At 57.9% G+C, this 15,056-nt stretch overlaps 1 protein-coding gene across 4 annotated transcripts; it reads right to left on the minus strand.

Annotated features, from left to right (window-relative positions):
- Window positions 1-2,003: 2,003 nt before the first annotated feature.
- On the minus strand, window positions 2,004-10,410 carry ZMYND19 (zinc finger MYND-type containing 19). 4 transcript variants are annotated; one of them, XM_055350305.2, is made up of 7 exons: window positions 10,110-10,410; window positions 9,288-9,582; window positions 8,543-8,602; window positions 7,602-7,708; window positions 6,854-6,994; window positions 2,905-3,085; window positions 2,004-2,608 (listed from the first exon to the last, which is right to left on the minus strand). In XM_055350305.2, exons 2-7 carry the CDS (start codon window positions 9,519-9,521, stop codon window positions 2,465-2,467), a joined length of 867 nt encoding a protein of 288 aa, XP_055206280.1. In that variant the 5' UTR covers window positions 9,522-9,582; window positions 10,110-10,410; the 3' UTR covers window positions 2,004-2,464. The 4 variants fall into 4 exon arrangements, with proteins under 4 accessions (XP_055206280.1, XP_055206281.1, XP_004049007.1 ...); XM_055350306.2 differs by having other exon boundaries at window positions 9,288-9,456; window positions 10,110-10,406; XM_004048959.5 differs by lacking the exon at window positions 9,288-9,582.
- Window positions 10,411-15,056: the final 4,646 nt, after the last annotated feature.

Genomic DNA, 15,056 nt, shown 5'->3' on the forward strand with positions numbered 1-15,056 from the left:
CTCAGAGAGCATCCTTAACAAACAGGGGCTCTCAGAAGCAGCAGGTGTGGGCCCTGACCCAGAGGAGGAGGAGTCCGCAGAAGGGAAAGCTGATGCAGAAGACTTGCAGGGCCATTGCTGTGCAGACCACAGGGAGGCAGGCAAGGCCCCTGGCAGGGAGGAGGCGTCCGCACCTGAGGGCCCTTGCCTGCGCCTTCATCTGAGACTCCGGCCTCCAGAGCCTAGACTGTGAATTCCTGCTGCTTCAGGCTGCACGGCTCGCGCTGCTTTGTTGCTGCAGCTCCAGGAAGCTAAGGCAGACTTGACTGAAATATACGGGTGCCTGGGTATTCAGCCTCAGGGCTTCAAGCAGGGCTGTGGCTAAAGACATGGCAGAGAGCCAACAGCTCAGACCACCGCAGAGACAGAGGCGCAGAAAAGGCTGGCCAGGAAGGCAGCAGGGCATTCCAAAAGGGCCTCAACCACACACCTCTACGGGGGAGGGAGAGTGACCAGGTGCGCATCCCAACGCACCACACTCCAAACAAGCTTTAGAAGCAGCCCCCACATTGCAGCCATCTGGATGTCCTCATAGAATGTCTTAGATACCTGGCTACGAAGACCAAGAAGTCGGGGCCACGGAACGGGAAAGATGACCAGAGGCTTGGGTATCAGGTGAGAGGGAAGCAGTGGTGGGGCCCATCCCACCCTCACGGTGCCACCTGCTGGGGTGAGGCCTGGAGGAGCTGCCACATGCAAACCTAGAACCTGCACCGCCCCCTTCCCCAGCGTGGTGTCTCACAGGTGGGAGGCCCTGGGCGCTTCTTTCGGTGCACTTCTCTGATGAATGACTGCCAAACAAGGCAGCCCTCTGCTGGTCAGGGGTAACATGGCCACACCCCTGGATGCAGGCAAAGGGGACCCCTGCACTCCGTGCTCATCCTCAGACTCTATCTGAAAGCAGGCTGCCTGAGGGCACTCGGGGCTCCAGGCCTGAAGACTGCCCCAAACCCCAACCTGCTGACCCGCCATCTCTAGGGACACATATGTCCCCCTCCCTGGCAGCTTTCACCTACTCAGCAAAAAATGTCCCCGACCTTTGCAGCAGCTAAGGGGGCTTCTCAGGGCCTGATGTGGGCACATGCAGTTCTCTAAGCTCCAGGAAATCCTGCGGAGTTTGTTGCTATCACCCATTTTCAGCAGTCCTGTTCTTCAGGAGCCCCCAGGGTACTGCCAGAAAAGCTACTGGAAGTTTTGCTTACAGACAAAAGCCAGCCCAGCCAGGGGCAGCAATGAGAACACACAGGGTGTCCTGGAACATGGCAGTGGAGCTTCAAGAAGGGAAAGTGTAGCAGCAACCTGCGGGACCAACACAGGGTCGGACTGGACCAGACCAGACAGGTCAGAGTCGGACTGGCCAGGCTTCCAGCTCCCAAGAAGCAAGGCCTCTGGCTGGGCGCACCTGGAGACAGGCAGGATCCCAGCCACGCAGCCTGGCATGTTTCCCTGGGGCAGCTCTATGGGTACAAGATGCTGACCAGCCCCAGACACCTGGGGCTCCCCAAGGAGAGGGAGGGCTATCCTGGAAACCACAGCCCTGCAGACGGACGGAGAAGTGAGACCCTCACCTCACCCAGCCAGCCCCCTCCACCATCTGCAGCAGGCCTGCTGAACATGCCCTGTGGATTCTTCCGGGCAGAAGCTGTCACTGCTGAGCTCCCAGCCACTTCATGCATAAATCAGGCAAGAACTAACCAATGTCAGGGGCGAGAGCATCCTACTCCCCATAAAACAGTGGGCAGCTGACTTAGCAACCCCACCACTCCTGCCACAAGACAAGGACAGAGTCTCACTCATACTCCCTGCTGGACTCAGGAAGGTCTGAGCTCACCCGCTCCTCAGAAGGGCCCACCAGGAACAAGCGTCCTCCTGCCCTCACTCACAAGGACTCGGCTCCACTCAAAATGACCTCACCCTAAGCAGCACAAGAGGGAGGCGGAGCAGAGAATGTCCGAGAGGCCAGATGATTCCACCCCTTTACTTTGCCTTTGTGGACACAACTCCCGTGCAGGCCGCGCTCCATGGGGCTCCCGGCGGCCCAGGGGAGAAGCTTCGGCAACAGGACAGTTTTTAGTCATGTGGCCTGACCGTTTGCCATTTGAGGATTACAGCAAATGATTCTATTTGTAATTTCTACCCTTCCCATTGCCTCCCCCCAAAAAAAACTGTACATGAGTTTACAAACATATTAACATATAAATAATGAGAACCGTCCTGGTGGGAGCCTCCTCCATTGTCTCTGCTGGAGATGAACACTGAGGGGCGCTGTAACCACACAGACTGCCTGTGACATCGGGAGTCTCACGGCAGCTGTCCTGGGCCCGCAGCTGGCTTTTCTGGCACCTCCAGGTTCAACCACCAGTCTGTCTCTGCTGTGCCCAGGGTAGAGCCCGGGGGCTGTGAGTATGTGCCGCTCCCCTGCCCGTCATCGCTCTGGCTCAAGCTCATGCTGGAAGGGACGCTTCCTCTCCCGACAGTGCTTCTTGTGGGCTGGCCAGTCCTTCTGCTGGCACTGGGAGCCGCAGTACCGGGCCACCTGGCAGCGCCCACAGATGTTGAACTCCCGGAGCTGAAATACAGAACACCTGTGGCTTCACCATCATGCCTGGGACGCAGTGTGGGGCAAAGACTGCGTCTTACGGACAATCTGACGGACCCAGCAAAACACCATGTACCAAGGCTGGAGGGCCTGGGCCCTGGTCAGGCCAGCACAAGGGCAAAGGGAGACCACTCTGGTGGAAAAGCCCAAGAGCTGCTAAGTGGTCTCTGGGGAATGGGACCCCGCGGTGGAGGGCAAGATCCCAAACCAAGGCTGGGCTACAGGGTGGAGGTGCCAGGGACGCGGCCGCACTGCAGCACACCCACCTGCTTCTCAATCGCTGTGCAGGGAGGGTAGTGGCACTCGTAGTAGGTGCAAGAGTTCTCCTCCTCTTCCACTACATCCCCGTTGGCATTATAATACCGGGTCACATTTAGGACAGGAAACTGTTCTTCTATAGGGTCTGTAGGCAGCTGCTGAATTGCAAGCCAATACAAGCTTTGCTCCCTTAAAGAAAGAAGCAGACACTTCACTGCACTCTGGCTAAACGGGGCCAGCACACGGCAGACGATGCAATGACTCCATAGAGTGCCATCCTGCCCAGGACACCCAGCCCGAGTTTGAGTCTCCTTTGGCCCATCCCTGCTGCATGTGCTTTTCACCACCTGACAGTAAATATTGTGTCTTGTCTTCCCACTAACCCATAAGCACGGCCTCATCTATCACCCTCTCCCCAGCACCTGGGACTGACAGGCACACAGTAGGCAGGAGACAGGGCCCAGGTCAGGCCCCTGTGCAAAGCGAGGCGGCCCCTCTCCTTGCCCTTGACCTGCAGAGGTGCCCATTACTGCCCCGTAGGTCCACTTCCCCTTCCATGCCGGGAGCTGCCCTACGTCCGTCTAAAAACTCCTCCTGCTTGAGTAGCCCAGATGCCTACAACGGGAGAGTTCTACCAAGAACGGAGCCTCAAAGGCATGTGCTGTACAGAACAGGCCCTGGAGCGAGCAGTGGCTGCTCAGAGGCAAGCGTGGGCAGCCCCAGCCCTGCTGCATCACGGAGTAAAGAAGCTGCATAAACCACCCCACCAACCCCGTTCTCCGAAGCCAGACCCTGAGGAGACTTGGTTAAAACGGGGAAGGATCAGGACATGGGAAGATGTTGGTGAGGTCCCACCAGACAGAGGCAAGTTTCAGACACTGCTGGCTTCTGAAGACAGAAGAGGAAAACACCCGTTTGCCAAGAGGCCCCTTTTGTGGGGGCTGAGCTGACACAGTGCCAGGAAAGCAAAGCAATAGCCCAGGCCTGACAAAGACAGGGTGACCCCACCACAAAGAGCCGGACCACAGGAGGCCACAGACCGGGATCCAGACGGACGCACAGCACCCAGCCAGTCAACAAAGACAGGGTGACCCCACCACAAAGAGCCGGATCACAGGAGGCCACAGACCGGGATCCAGACGGACACACAGCACCCAGCCAGACAGGACGTCAGGCCCACACTGGCCAGCTCTGACTTCTGCTCGGGGCCTGGGGTGCTGACCCAGCACAAGAGGCCCAACACCTGCCGGGTTCTAAAACCCCATGTTGGCAAAAACCAAAGATGGCTGAGCCCGATCAGTCCTGAGCCACCCCAGGCCCACCTCCTGCAGCAGGGGGTTGTGTAAGGCAGCAGCCCCAGCGCAACTCGTCCTGCCGTGCCCACAGAGAATGGGCTGACCAGGAGCATCAGCCCAACACCCCCTTTCCAAACGCCTGTTCTTAACGGCAGTTGTCTCCTCTCCTGATGATAAAGGGTGCTGAGAGGATTCAAGGTAACACTCAGTCACAGGCTGGCCGGACCCTGAGTCTTGTTGAGAACCGGCTGAAATGACCCGCAGCATGGCAGGGACAGAAGGCATTGCCAGGTGGAGTGGTGAGCAGCGGGCGAACTTGCGGAGTCGGGGAGGGCCCATCCCAGCATCAACACTGAGCATGTATCAATGTGGGGCAACGCAGGAGGAGATGCTACAGATGCTGCTCTGCCTGCCACGCACTCCTTCCCCTTCCCCTTCCCTTTTCATGTAGAAAAGTGATTCAAAGCAAGCTAACTACAGTTCATCCCAGGGCTTCCCCAGACACCACTAGAACAGGGTGCCTGCTTCAGTCCGCAGGTGCTAGGTAGTGCCCATGCCGCCTCCCAGAGAGGAGCCGGGAGTGGGGGCACAGAGCTGGAGGCAGCAGCATCCCTGGCTCTCCACATTTCAGTCAGGATACCAAAATGTACCCTATTTTTGTTCCAGCCAAATTGACCTTTGTTTCTGTTTCTTGCAATCCAAAGTTCCAACTAGTATAATCCCCGAAAGAATAAAAACCCCATTCAACAATCGTAAGAGGACTGGCTTCACTCACAAGCAGTATGAGAAGGGTCAAAACTCTAATATTAGAGCAGGGACCGGGCGTGGTGGTGCACACCCGTAATCCCAGCTACTCAAGAGGCTGAAGCGGGGCCAAGCGTGGTGGCTCACACCTGTAATCCCAGCACTTTGGGAGGCTGAGGCAGGCGGATCACCTGAGGTCAGGAGTTCAAGACCAGCCTGGCCAACATGGCAAAATCCCACCTCTACTAAAAATACAAAAATTAGCCAGGCGTGGTGGTGGGCACCTGTAACCCCACCTACTAGGAAGACTGAGGCAGAATTGCTTGAACTGGGGCAGGCAGAAGCTACAGCGAGCCAAGGTCGCGCTACTCCAGCCTAGGCAACAGAGCCAGACTCCGTCTCAAAAAAAAAAAAAAAAAAAAAAAAAAAATTCCGAGGCAGGAGGATTCCCTGAAGCCAGGAGTTCAAGACCAGCCTGGGCAACATAGTGAGACCCATCTGTAAAATTAATTAATTGAATGAAATAAACAGAGCAGGGAAAAAAAAAAACACCAGCCCAACAAGAACGAAAGACACTTCAGGCTCTGCCTTCGTCCTGAGAGGCCCAGTGAGGAAGGGATGGGGGGGGATTTGTAGGACTCCCTCCAGGGTGGCAGGAACAGCAGTTTGGGAGTGGCATTTTGGAGGCCTGGGGACTGTCCCCACATCACCAACCAGTGTGTCAGGTGCTCCCACTGTTTCCACCTCGGCTGCCCAGGGCTCTGGCATGACTCTGAGGTGACAACTGCAAAGATTCTACCCACAGCCACCAACCATCACCAAGCCCGAAACACTAAACCTTACCAGCGTTGCTGACAACCATCTGCTAGGGCAGTTCACACTGCCTGCACCAGGAAAGGCTGCCCAGAGGCTTGAGGACGTGCCCAGAAGCCCCAGGGCGCCAGGGGAACATGTCAGTGAAGCGTGTGTGGCTGGGGACTCCCTGGCTCAACTGGGCTCCCAACCCCTATCCTGCTGGTCCCTTGGCTCTTCCCAAGGGCTCCATGAAGTTCACAGACTGGCTGGTTCTAGGGCCAGCAGGAACCGCCCTCCCAGGTGGGAAGCCCATGCAAAGCACTGCTTTCAGGATCACAGGCAGGTCGGGGGCCGAGGGCTGAGCCCTGAACCATTCTCCGCTTTAAACCTTTGCTTAAGGAAAACTGTTTAGCAAAAGAACACAACAAAAAGACCCATCTGTGTGCACAGAAAGGAATCCTGAGGTGAGGAGAGAAGGAAGGAATCCTGAGGTGAGGAGAGAAGGAAGGAATCCTGAGGTGAGCAGAGAAGGAAGGAATCCTGAGGTGAGCAGAGAAGGAAGGAATCCTGAGGTGAGCAGAGAAGGAAGGAATCCTGAGGTGAGCAGAGAAGGAAGGAATCCTGAGGTGAGCAGAGAAGGAAGGAATCCTGAGGTGAGCAGAGAAGGAAGGAATCCTGAGGTGAGCAGAGAAGGAAGGAATCCTGAGGTGAGCAGAGAAGGAAGGAATCCTGAGGTGAACAGAGAAGGAAGGAATCCTGAGGTGAGGAGAGAAGGCTGATGCCTCCCAGGGGTGTGGGGCAGAAGCCCTGCTCACACCGAGTCCTGACGCTGGCCCTGCCCTGGAGCAGGCAGCCCTTCTCCCCACTGTCATGCCAGCTAAAGGGAGGTTCGCAGAGCCAATTATGAGAAGAGCAATGCAAAAACACACACCATCAAGATCCTTCCCGCTCCCATGAAGAAAAGGATTCCACGCTTTGGGGAAAAACGATGAAAGTCCCAAAATACACAGAAGCATCAGGGCTCAGAGGAGGAACAGGAGACCCTCTTGGAAACAAGAGCTTTGGAGGTGGCCCTCCTCAAAAGGCACCTCTGCTGGCATCGCCAGGCCCTGAGAAAACCCACCTCTGCTTGCTGGAGGTCTCTTCAGCCTTGGGCCGCCAGCCCCACGGCACCAGCTGCAGGTTGTCCAGGCGATTGTCTACGGTCACAGCGTTGAGGTGCACCACCTGGAAGCCCGGGGCCACGCCCCCCCGGTGCCGCTCCCTAGAAACAGACAGCAAACCCTGCATCTAACCCTGCGTCGCTGCCTCCCACCCTCACAGATATTTCTGGTCAGGTACCAAAGTCCTTCCAGGAAGAAATGTCAGCCATGTGATCTGATCGGGCCCCTGGTCCTTTGGATGAGGGTACCTCAGGCAGAAGCTGCTGAGAGAAACCCAAGCACCTGATCTGTGGCCCAAACAGGACAGGGACACAGGGAGGACCCGGCCCCTGGACTTCAGAGCACAGACAGCCAAAGCTGGAACGCAAAACCACCTGAGCAGATGGCCTCGAGACAGCTCCCCATCTGAGTGGTCCCTACCATGCACACCGGGGGCTCGGCAAAACCCAGCAAGGGGAGCAACCACCGTCCCTCCAGAGGCCGCCAGTCCCGGGCAAGCTCCCAGCAGAAAGTCCACTTGGTGTTTGAAGTGTAATATACAAATCATTCATTCCTTTGGGTTAGTGGTGAAGGACACAAAAATAACTGCGAGATTCAGGGAAGGCAAGGCAGGGCTTCAGCGGGGCAGGGGGCTCCAGGCGCCCTGTGCCATCGGAGCTCACCCAGGAGCCCAGTGGCGGGGGGCAGAGACAACTTGGAAACACCCACCACAGCAGCTCATGAAGGAGTCTCCCAGAGCCCCTTCCTCGGTTCTTGTCAAAGGCATAGGCAAATATCTTAGCACCATTTCCATCTGCATCCACTTCCATTCGGGCCTGAGAAGGAACAAGGGAAAGAGCTGTTAAAAAACCTCCAATTCTCAGCAACACTTCAATTCCCTCTTAGAAAAACCAAGTGAAACAAGCAAGCCAGAGGGACAAATGCCAGCCCTGTCCCTGAGACCCTGGGGAGTGCAGAGCTTCCCACAGGCACATGGCTCCCAGGGGCCAGCGTGGCCCACCACCACTCTGTCTATTCGAGCAAGAAACACTCACAAACAACTCTGCAAAATACAATGGACATAGACAAATACATTTTCCTACCCTTAAAAAAAGCCCACGGTGCAGTGAGATAGAGAACCCCCTGGAGAGGTCACTACTGTGAATGTGTGGGGCACAGAGATAAAGCATGGTGAGGGAGGCCAAGCTCAGCGGCAGGAATGGAAGCTGGGAAGAGGCAGGAAGACCCCATGAGAGCAGAGAACGGGAGGCAGCTGGGCAGCCAGGAGGGACTGCTAAGGCAGGCCTAGCAGAGGTGGCTAGCTCTAAAGAGCAGGGTCTCCGAGCTAACAGACATGGTCCACGTGACACAATCACCAACATGAGAACATTCCATTTGCTTTCAAGAGGAGCTGGCAGCTGGGGTGAAAGTGAGGAAGACCACTGTCGCCAGGCCATGTGGGCTCCAGTGGGCTCCAGTGGCAGCAACAGCCAGGTTCTGCAGGGCCACGGCTCGATGTGGGGCTGAGGGCTCAGGGCTCACAGGCCAGCACCAGTTGTCCACTTGTGGGGCCGCCTGCTCTTGCAGCACAGGGGAGAGAGCTCGTTCCTCGTGACCCTCCTGGGCACTGACCACAAGCATCAGGGGAGGGAACAGCCATCCTTACTTACCTCAAAGGAGTAGCTCTCCACCAGCGGAATGTCCTGCTCATCGATCAGCGTGTATTTGGTCTGGAAGTTAACCACATGTTTCAAATCATTACATTTGGGATCTGCGTGAGGTGCAGTAACCTTATAACCAGAACAGGCAGGAGCCTGTTGCATTTTCCTGTGAAGTGGAAAGTAACTACAGGCCTCTTCAGACCAAGACAGCTCAGCACATGGGGGCCTCATTCCACCGTTTGGGGTGGTGCAGTCTACGCCAAGACACAGGCAGACGGTTTAAAAGCCAGCTGCCCACTTTAGTCTGCGCCAGAGGAGCTGGTATCAGGCTTCATCCTCGCAGGCCTAACCCCAACAGTGGCACTCAACATTTAACGCACCAATAAACCTAGGCAAAGACTGTTTCACTGAGCTGAGGGAGGGGCCGGGGCTGAGGCAGAAGAGCCAGAAGGTTTTGATTAGGGTGTGTTTATTAAGCTGAGCTACTCACTGATTACCCTTTTTAGCTTTTTGTCCATCTGAAATGTTCCAAAGAAAAACTGTAAGGGAGGACAATGCCATCATGGGTGGAGTTAGAAGGGGTCTCTGGTCTCCGACCTGACTGGAGAGCCCACCCTTCCCTGGTGGAAAAAAGCCTCCTCCCCAGCAGGCCCTGCCTATGCTCTTGCAGCAGGGGCAGGAAACAGGAACAGGTCCCAGAACGGGCCAGTCTCCCTCTTGGCAGTTTTTCTTCTGGGATCTGAACCTGTTTTACCTGACGCCGCCTGACACTGCCTCGGCTCCTCTCTCCCACCAAAAGCCGCAGCCGCTGGTGACGGGAACAGGGCTCCCATCCGGGTAAGGACCCTGGCTGGTGCAGCTGCACAGGTGGCTCCGAGAAACCGCCAAGCCTCAATGCCCACAGGTGCCACGGAATCCCCAGCCTCAAACGTGGAGCGTGGGGGCCAGGTAAGAAGAGAAGTCGAGAAAGGCCCTGAGTCTGCAGCATCAGGGCCCAGGCTTCTTCCTCTCTGCTCCGAGTCTGAGGCTCAGCCTAACGTGGCCAACCCCTGGCAGCGTTAAAACGAGCCTGAAGCCCTGCTGAGAACTGGGAGGCACAGAAGAGCCCACACCAGACCCGCCTCGGCGAGAGGTGTGGAAGTGGCGCTGCCTCGGAAAGGGCGCTGTGTTTAAACCGTGTGGCCGCACCGGCAGCCCGGACGCCGCGCTAGGCCCCGAATCGCCGACACCGCTGGGAGGGCTCCGGGAGAACGCGGCTCGGGCTCGAGCTACGCATCTCCGCACCCGGCTCGGGACAGGGCCGTGGCCTCCACCTCCGGCAGGGCAGGGCCGAGGGTGGCCAGGTGCACCCCAGAGCCGAGGGGTGCGTGCCCGCCGGCCTGCGAGAGGAAGCTGCACCCGCGCGGGGCCAGCAGCCGGGCCCGCGCAGCGTCCCCCGCCCCGCTGGGGCCCATCCCGGGCTCCGCGCCCCCGCCCCGGCCGCCGCCCGCACAACCGCCCCCGGCCCCGGCCCCCGGCCCCGCGCGGAGGCCTGGACGGGCGAGAAGGGCCGGGTCGCGGGCTCCGCGCCGCTCACCTTCCCGGCCACCCGGCCGAGCCGCACGATACCCAATTTGAAGTCGGTCATGGCCGGGCCTGCGCTCTCGGCCGGCAGCGCCGCTCCCTCGGGAGGCGCCGGGCGGGGGCCGGGGCGAGGCCGCGGCGCGCCGGGGCAGGACGGGACCGGAGCCGGGGTCGGGGTAGCAGCCAGGCGGGCCCCGGGCGGGACGAGGCTGGGCCGGGCTCGGGCCTCCGCCGCCGCCTCGCGCCCGCCGGACCTGCCACGCGCCGCCGCCGCCGCCGCCACCGCCACCGCGCGCACCACAGCTAGCGGAGCGGAGGGGCGGGGCGCAGCCCGGGACACACCCCCCGGCCCGCCGCCGCTCGGCCAATCGCTAGGCGCGCACGGCGCCGACCGGCGCGCGCCGCGCCGCAGCAACCAATAGGAGGAGGGCGAGTGCGCCGGCGCTCTGGGGAGCGGGGCGAGCGCGGGGGAGGGGCGAGGCCGGGGGCGGTGCCTGCGCGCGCCGACGTCAGTTTCGCGGGAAGCTTTGTGCGGGCAGCGGCGCCGCGCCAGAGGGGCAGTGCGGAGTGTGGCTGGGGACTCGCGCCGGGTCCGTGGAGCTCTGCGAGCCGGCCGCTTTTCGCCTCCCTTGCGGTAGCCTCCGTAAGCTGTTTCCCGCCGCCGTCCTGGCCCCTGCGCGGAAGGAGGTGGACGGAGCTCGTGCGGGGCCCTCTGGGCGGGCGAGGCGGGCTAGGAAGAGGCCGTTGCCGCGGGACGCGGGTGTTTCTGGAGAGACAGCGGACGCCCGGCCCACGCGACCCGGAGGGCGCGGCCTCCCGCGCAGCCTTCTCCGAGCCGCCGGCTCTTCAGCCTCGGGGGCGGCTGACCTCCAGAGCAGCCTGGTCCAAGGCGTCTGGAAACGGAACTCCAGTGAGGCCCATTAGGCTCCGCGGGAAAGCCGAGACCCGCTCAGGGAGGGACTGCGTACGCCGTGGTGGGCAGCGTGGCTCCCCTGCAGCCTGGAGCGAACGGGGCTAGGTCCTGCGTCCTGCTCCGCCGGTGTCCAGTCGCCCGTGAGGAGGCCTCACCCTGCCTCAAGGGCGACTCCTGCACCTGAGGAGCTGCACAGGCTCTTTTCTGGCTTGCTGGGTTCCGTTTTCTTTTCTTGCTTTTTTTTTTTTTGAGCCAGAGTTTTGCTCTGTCACCCAGGCTAGAGTGCAGTGGCACGATCTCGGCTCACTGCAGCCTCTGCCTCTCGGGTTCAAGCGACTCTCCTGCCTCAGCCTCCCGAGTAGCTGGGATTACAGGCACGCGCCACCATGTCCGGCTAATTTTTGTATTTTTAGTAGAAGTGAGGTTTTTCCATGTTGGCCAGGATGGTCTCGAACTCCCAACCTGAGGTGATCGGCCCACCTCGGCCTCCCAAAGTGCTGGGATTACAGGCGTGAGCCACCGTGCCCCAGCCTGCAAAGGGTGTACATGAGTGAGCCCAGACGTTCCATCTCTGGGTCCCCTGGTACTTGCCAGTACCCCAGACACCCTAGAGGAGTGAAGGGGCTGATGAGTCCTGGCCTGCCTGAGACACACATTGGGGTTCAGGCTGGGCCTTGCTCAAAACATGCCTGTCCGACCACGCGCAGTGGCTCACGCCTGTAATCCTAGCACTTTGGGAGGCCGAGGCGGGCGGATCACGAGGTCAGGAGCTGGAGACCATCCTGGCTAACACGGTGAAACCCCATCTCTACTAAAAATACGAAAAAAAAAAAAAAAAAAAAGCCGGGCGTGGTGGCGGGTGCCTGTAGTCCCAGCTACTTGGGAGGCTGAGGCAAGAGAATGGCTTGAACCCGGGAGGCAGAGCTTGCAGTGAGCCGAGATCGTGCCACTGCACTCCAGGTTGGGCGACAGAGCGAGACTCCGTCTCAAAAAAAAAAAAAAAAAAAAGTACCTGCCCTACCAGTCTCAACCTCATGGAGTTGCAAGGGTGTGATGAGATTATGAGCAATTGCTTTGTGAAAAGAAGTGGAGCTTGGTGGGTGCTCCCTAGGGTAGCTGAAAAGCACTGGTGTCATAGTCCAGGTTCCCCTAGAGGTTCACTTGAAACGGATTCGAGTCCAAATTTTGTCCGGGCCTGGTGGCTCATACCTGTAATCCCAGCACTTTGGGAGGCCAAGGCAAGTGGATCACCTGAGGTCAGGAGTTCAAGACCAGCTTGGCCAACAGGGTGAAACCCCGTTTCTACTAAAAATACAAAAATTAGCGGATGTGGTGGCACACACTTGTATTCCCAGCTACTTGGGAGGCTGAGGCAGGAGCATCGCTTGAACCCAGGAGGCAGAGGTTGCAGTGAGCCAAGATTGTGCCACCACACTCCAGTCTGGGCAACAGAGTGAAACTCCGTCTCAAAAAAAAAAAAGAAGTCCAAATTGTTAGCTTGAGAGAAGACCCCAGGAGACACCAGCAGGAGAGTAGGGGCGTGAGGCAGGGAAGGGGGTGCTACCAGTCCAGTTACTGTGGCAGGCGGTTGTGTAGGAACCATCCTCAGAGTCCCTCCCTGAGGGCCAGGGGAGCCAAGGCATTCACCCTTCACCCTGCTGCAAGGGGACCCAGCATTCACCCCTCACCTTGCAGTCATTGGTTGGAGGCTGTTCCTGGCAAGGTGACTTCTTGGCTCCAAAGCCGAGAAAGACCTGCAGGTGTTGACACAGCGCAGTGCTGCGGGCAGTGCCCAGCTGGCTTGGGAACTCATACCTGGTCCACCACAAGCCGGCTGCTTTATCTACACATTCTACCCAAGTATGAATGTGGCATCCCTGCCTCTGTGTCCTGCGAGGGTGGAATTATGTAACGCTGGGGCGGTGCTTCCTCTCACTGCAGCTTCCCTCTCCCAGGGGCAGGCACCTTAAAAAGAAGCCCTTGACTCCCCCCGTCCCTTTCCAGCCACTGCCTCATTTTCCTGCTTCCCATCCCAGCAAAAGTTTTTAACAGGTTGTCTGTACTTGGCGTCTCCTCTTATCTCCTAGTTAATTCGTTTTCTATCACTTTATAACAACCAACCACAAAAGAGCACCCATTATCTCACGGTTCTGTGCGTTAGAAGTGCAGGTGGGTTTGACTGGCTTCTCTGCTGCAGGTCTCAGGGCTCAAATCAGGGTGTCGGCTGCCTCAGCTCTTAGCAGGGGCCCTAGGGGAGACCCGGGCTACAGGCTCCTTCAGGTTGTTGACATTCATCACATGGTTGTATGAGGTCTCCGCTTGCTGGCTGCCGGCCTGGGGTTGTTCTCAGCTTCTAGAGGTCGCTCACATCTTCAAAACCAGCAAGACTTTCTTTTCTTTTTAGACAGCCTGGCTCCGTCATCCAGGCCGGAGTGCAGTGGTACAATCTCGGCTCACTGCCGCCTCCGCCTCCCGGGTTCAAGTGATTCTCCTGCCTCAGCTTCCCGAGTAGCTGGGACTACAGGTGCCCGCCACCATGCCCAGCTAATTTTTAAATTTTTAGTAGACATGGTTTCGCCATGCCAGCCAGGCTAGTCTTCAACTCCCGGCTTCAAGTGATCCGCCCGCCTCGGCCTCCCAAAATGCTGGGATTACAGGTGTGAGCCATTGCGCCTGGCCAAAGCCAGCCTTTCTACTACTTCACGTCTTTGATCCTTTCTGTCCCATTTCTCCCACCTTCAGCTGGAGAAAGCTTTATGCCTTTAAGTGTGATTAGATTGGGTCCACCCAGATAAACAGGATAATCTCCCTATTTTAAGATCACTCATTGGCAACCTACTTACATCTGCAAAGTCCCTTTTGTTATGTAACATATTACAGGCGCAGGCATGAGGTCGTGACACCTTTGGGGGGCATTCTGCCTACCGCCCAAGTCTCCTGACAGCCCACTCCAGCTGGGCTTTCACCCCTCCCACCGCTGAAACTGCTCCACACCAATGAACAAAATCAATGAAAGCCCCTGCTCATACTCGAGTGAGGGGGGCAGAACATACACGTAATGAGGAACCATACACCGCGTTGGCCAGTGAGAAATGCAGTGGGGAGAACAAGTCCATCACCATAAGGCAGTCAGAGGCCCTGCTGCAGGGGTGGGCAGAGCCGTCCTCTGAGAAAACAGCATTGGAACATGCAGTGGAAGGAGACGGAGTGAGCCGTGTGGCTATACAGGGCAGAACATTCTTGGCAGAAGGAACGGCCTGTGCAAAGGCCCTAAGCTGGGACATGTCTGGTGTGTTTGAAAATGGAGAGGTGGGGCTGGGTGTGGTGGCTCACTTTGGGAGGCCAGGGTGGGTGGATCACTTCAGGCCAGGAGTTCAACACCAACCTGGCCAACAGGGCAAAACCCTGTCTCTACTAAAAATACAAAAATTAGCCAGGTGTGGTGGCGCACGCCTGTAATCCCAGCTACTCGGGAGGCTGAGGCAGGAGAATCGCTTGAACCCAGGAGGCAGAGGTTGCAGTGAGCTGAGATCACTCCACTGCACTCCAACCTGGGCAACAGAGCAAGACTCTGTCAAGAAAGAAAATGGATGGCCTGAACCTGGGAGGTGGAGCTTGCAGTGAGCCTAGATCACGCCACTGCACTACAGCCTGGGCGACAGAGCAAGACTTCGTCTCAAAAGAAAGAAAATGGAGAGGTGGCCAATGCACTGGCCACTGAGAAGCAGCAGCACATGGGGCGGCTGGAGGGGCGGCAAGTACAGGATGAGCATTCAGATCCGAAATCTGAGATGCTGCAAAATCTGAACCTTGTAAGCACTGACATGACACTCAAAGGAAGTGCTCATTGGAGCATTTTGGATTTTGGATATGGAAAGCGCCATCAGGCAAGTATAATACAAATAGTCCAAAATCCAAAATCTGAAACATTTCTAGTCCCGAGCATTTTGGATAAGGGACACTCGACCTCTCCTGGTAAGTGGTGATGTTTGGACCTGTGGTGGAGGGGTGTGTATGTCAGGATGGGCCTGGGTATGCTGCAGTAAC

The sequence above is a fragment of the Gorilla gorilla genome, chromosome 13 (genome assembly GCF_029281585.2).
Source record: "Gorilla gorilla gorilla isolate KB3781 chromosome 13, NHGRI_mGorGor1-v2.1_pri, whole genome shotgun sequence".
Taxonomy (NCBI): domain Eukaryota; kingdom Metazoa; phylum Chordata; class Mammalia; order Primates; family Hominidae; genus Gorilla; species Gorilla gorilla.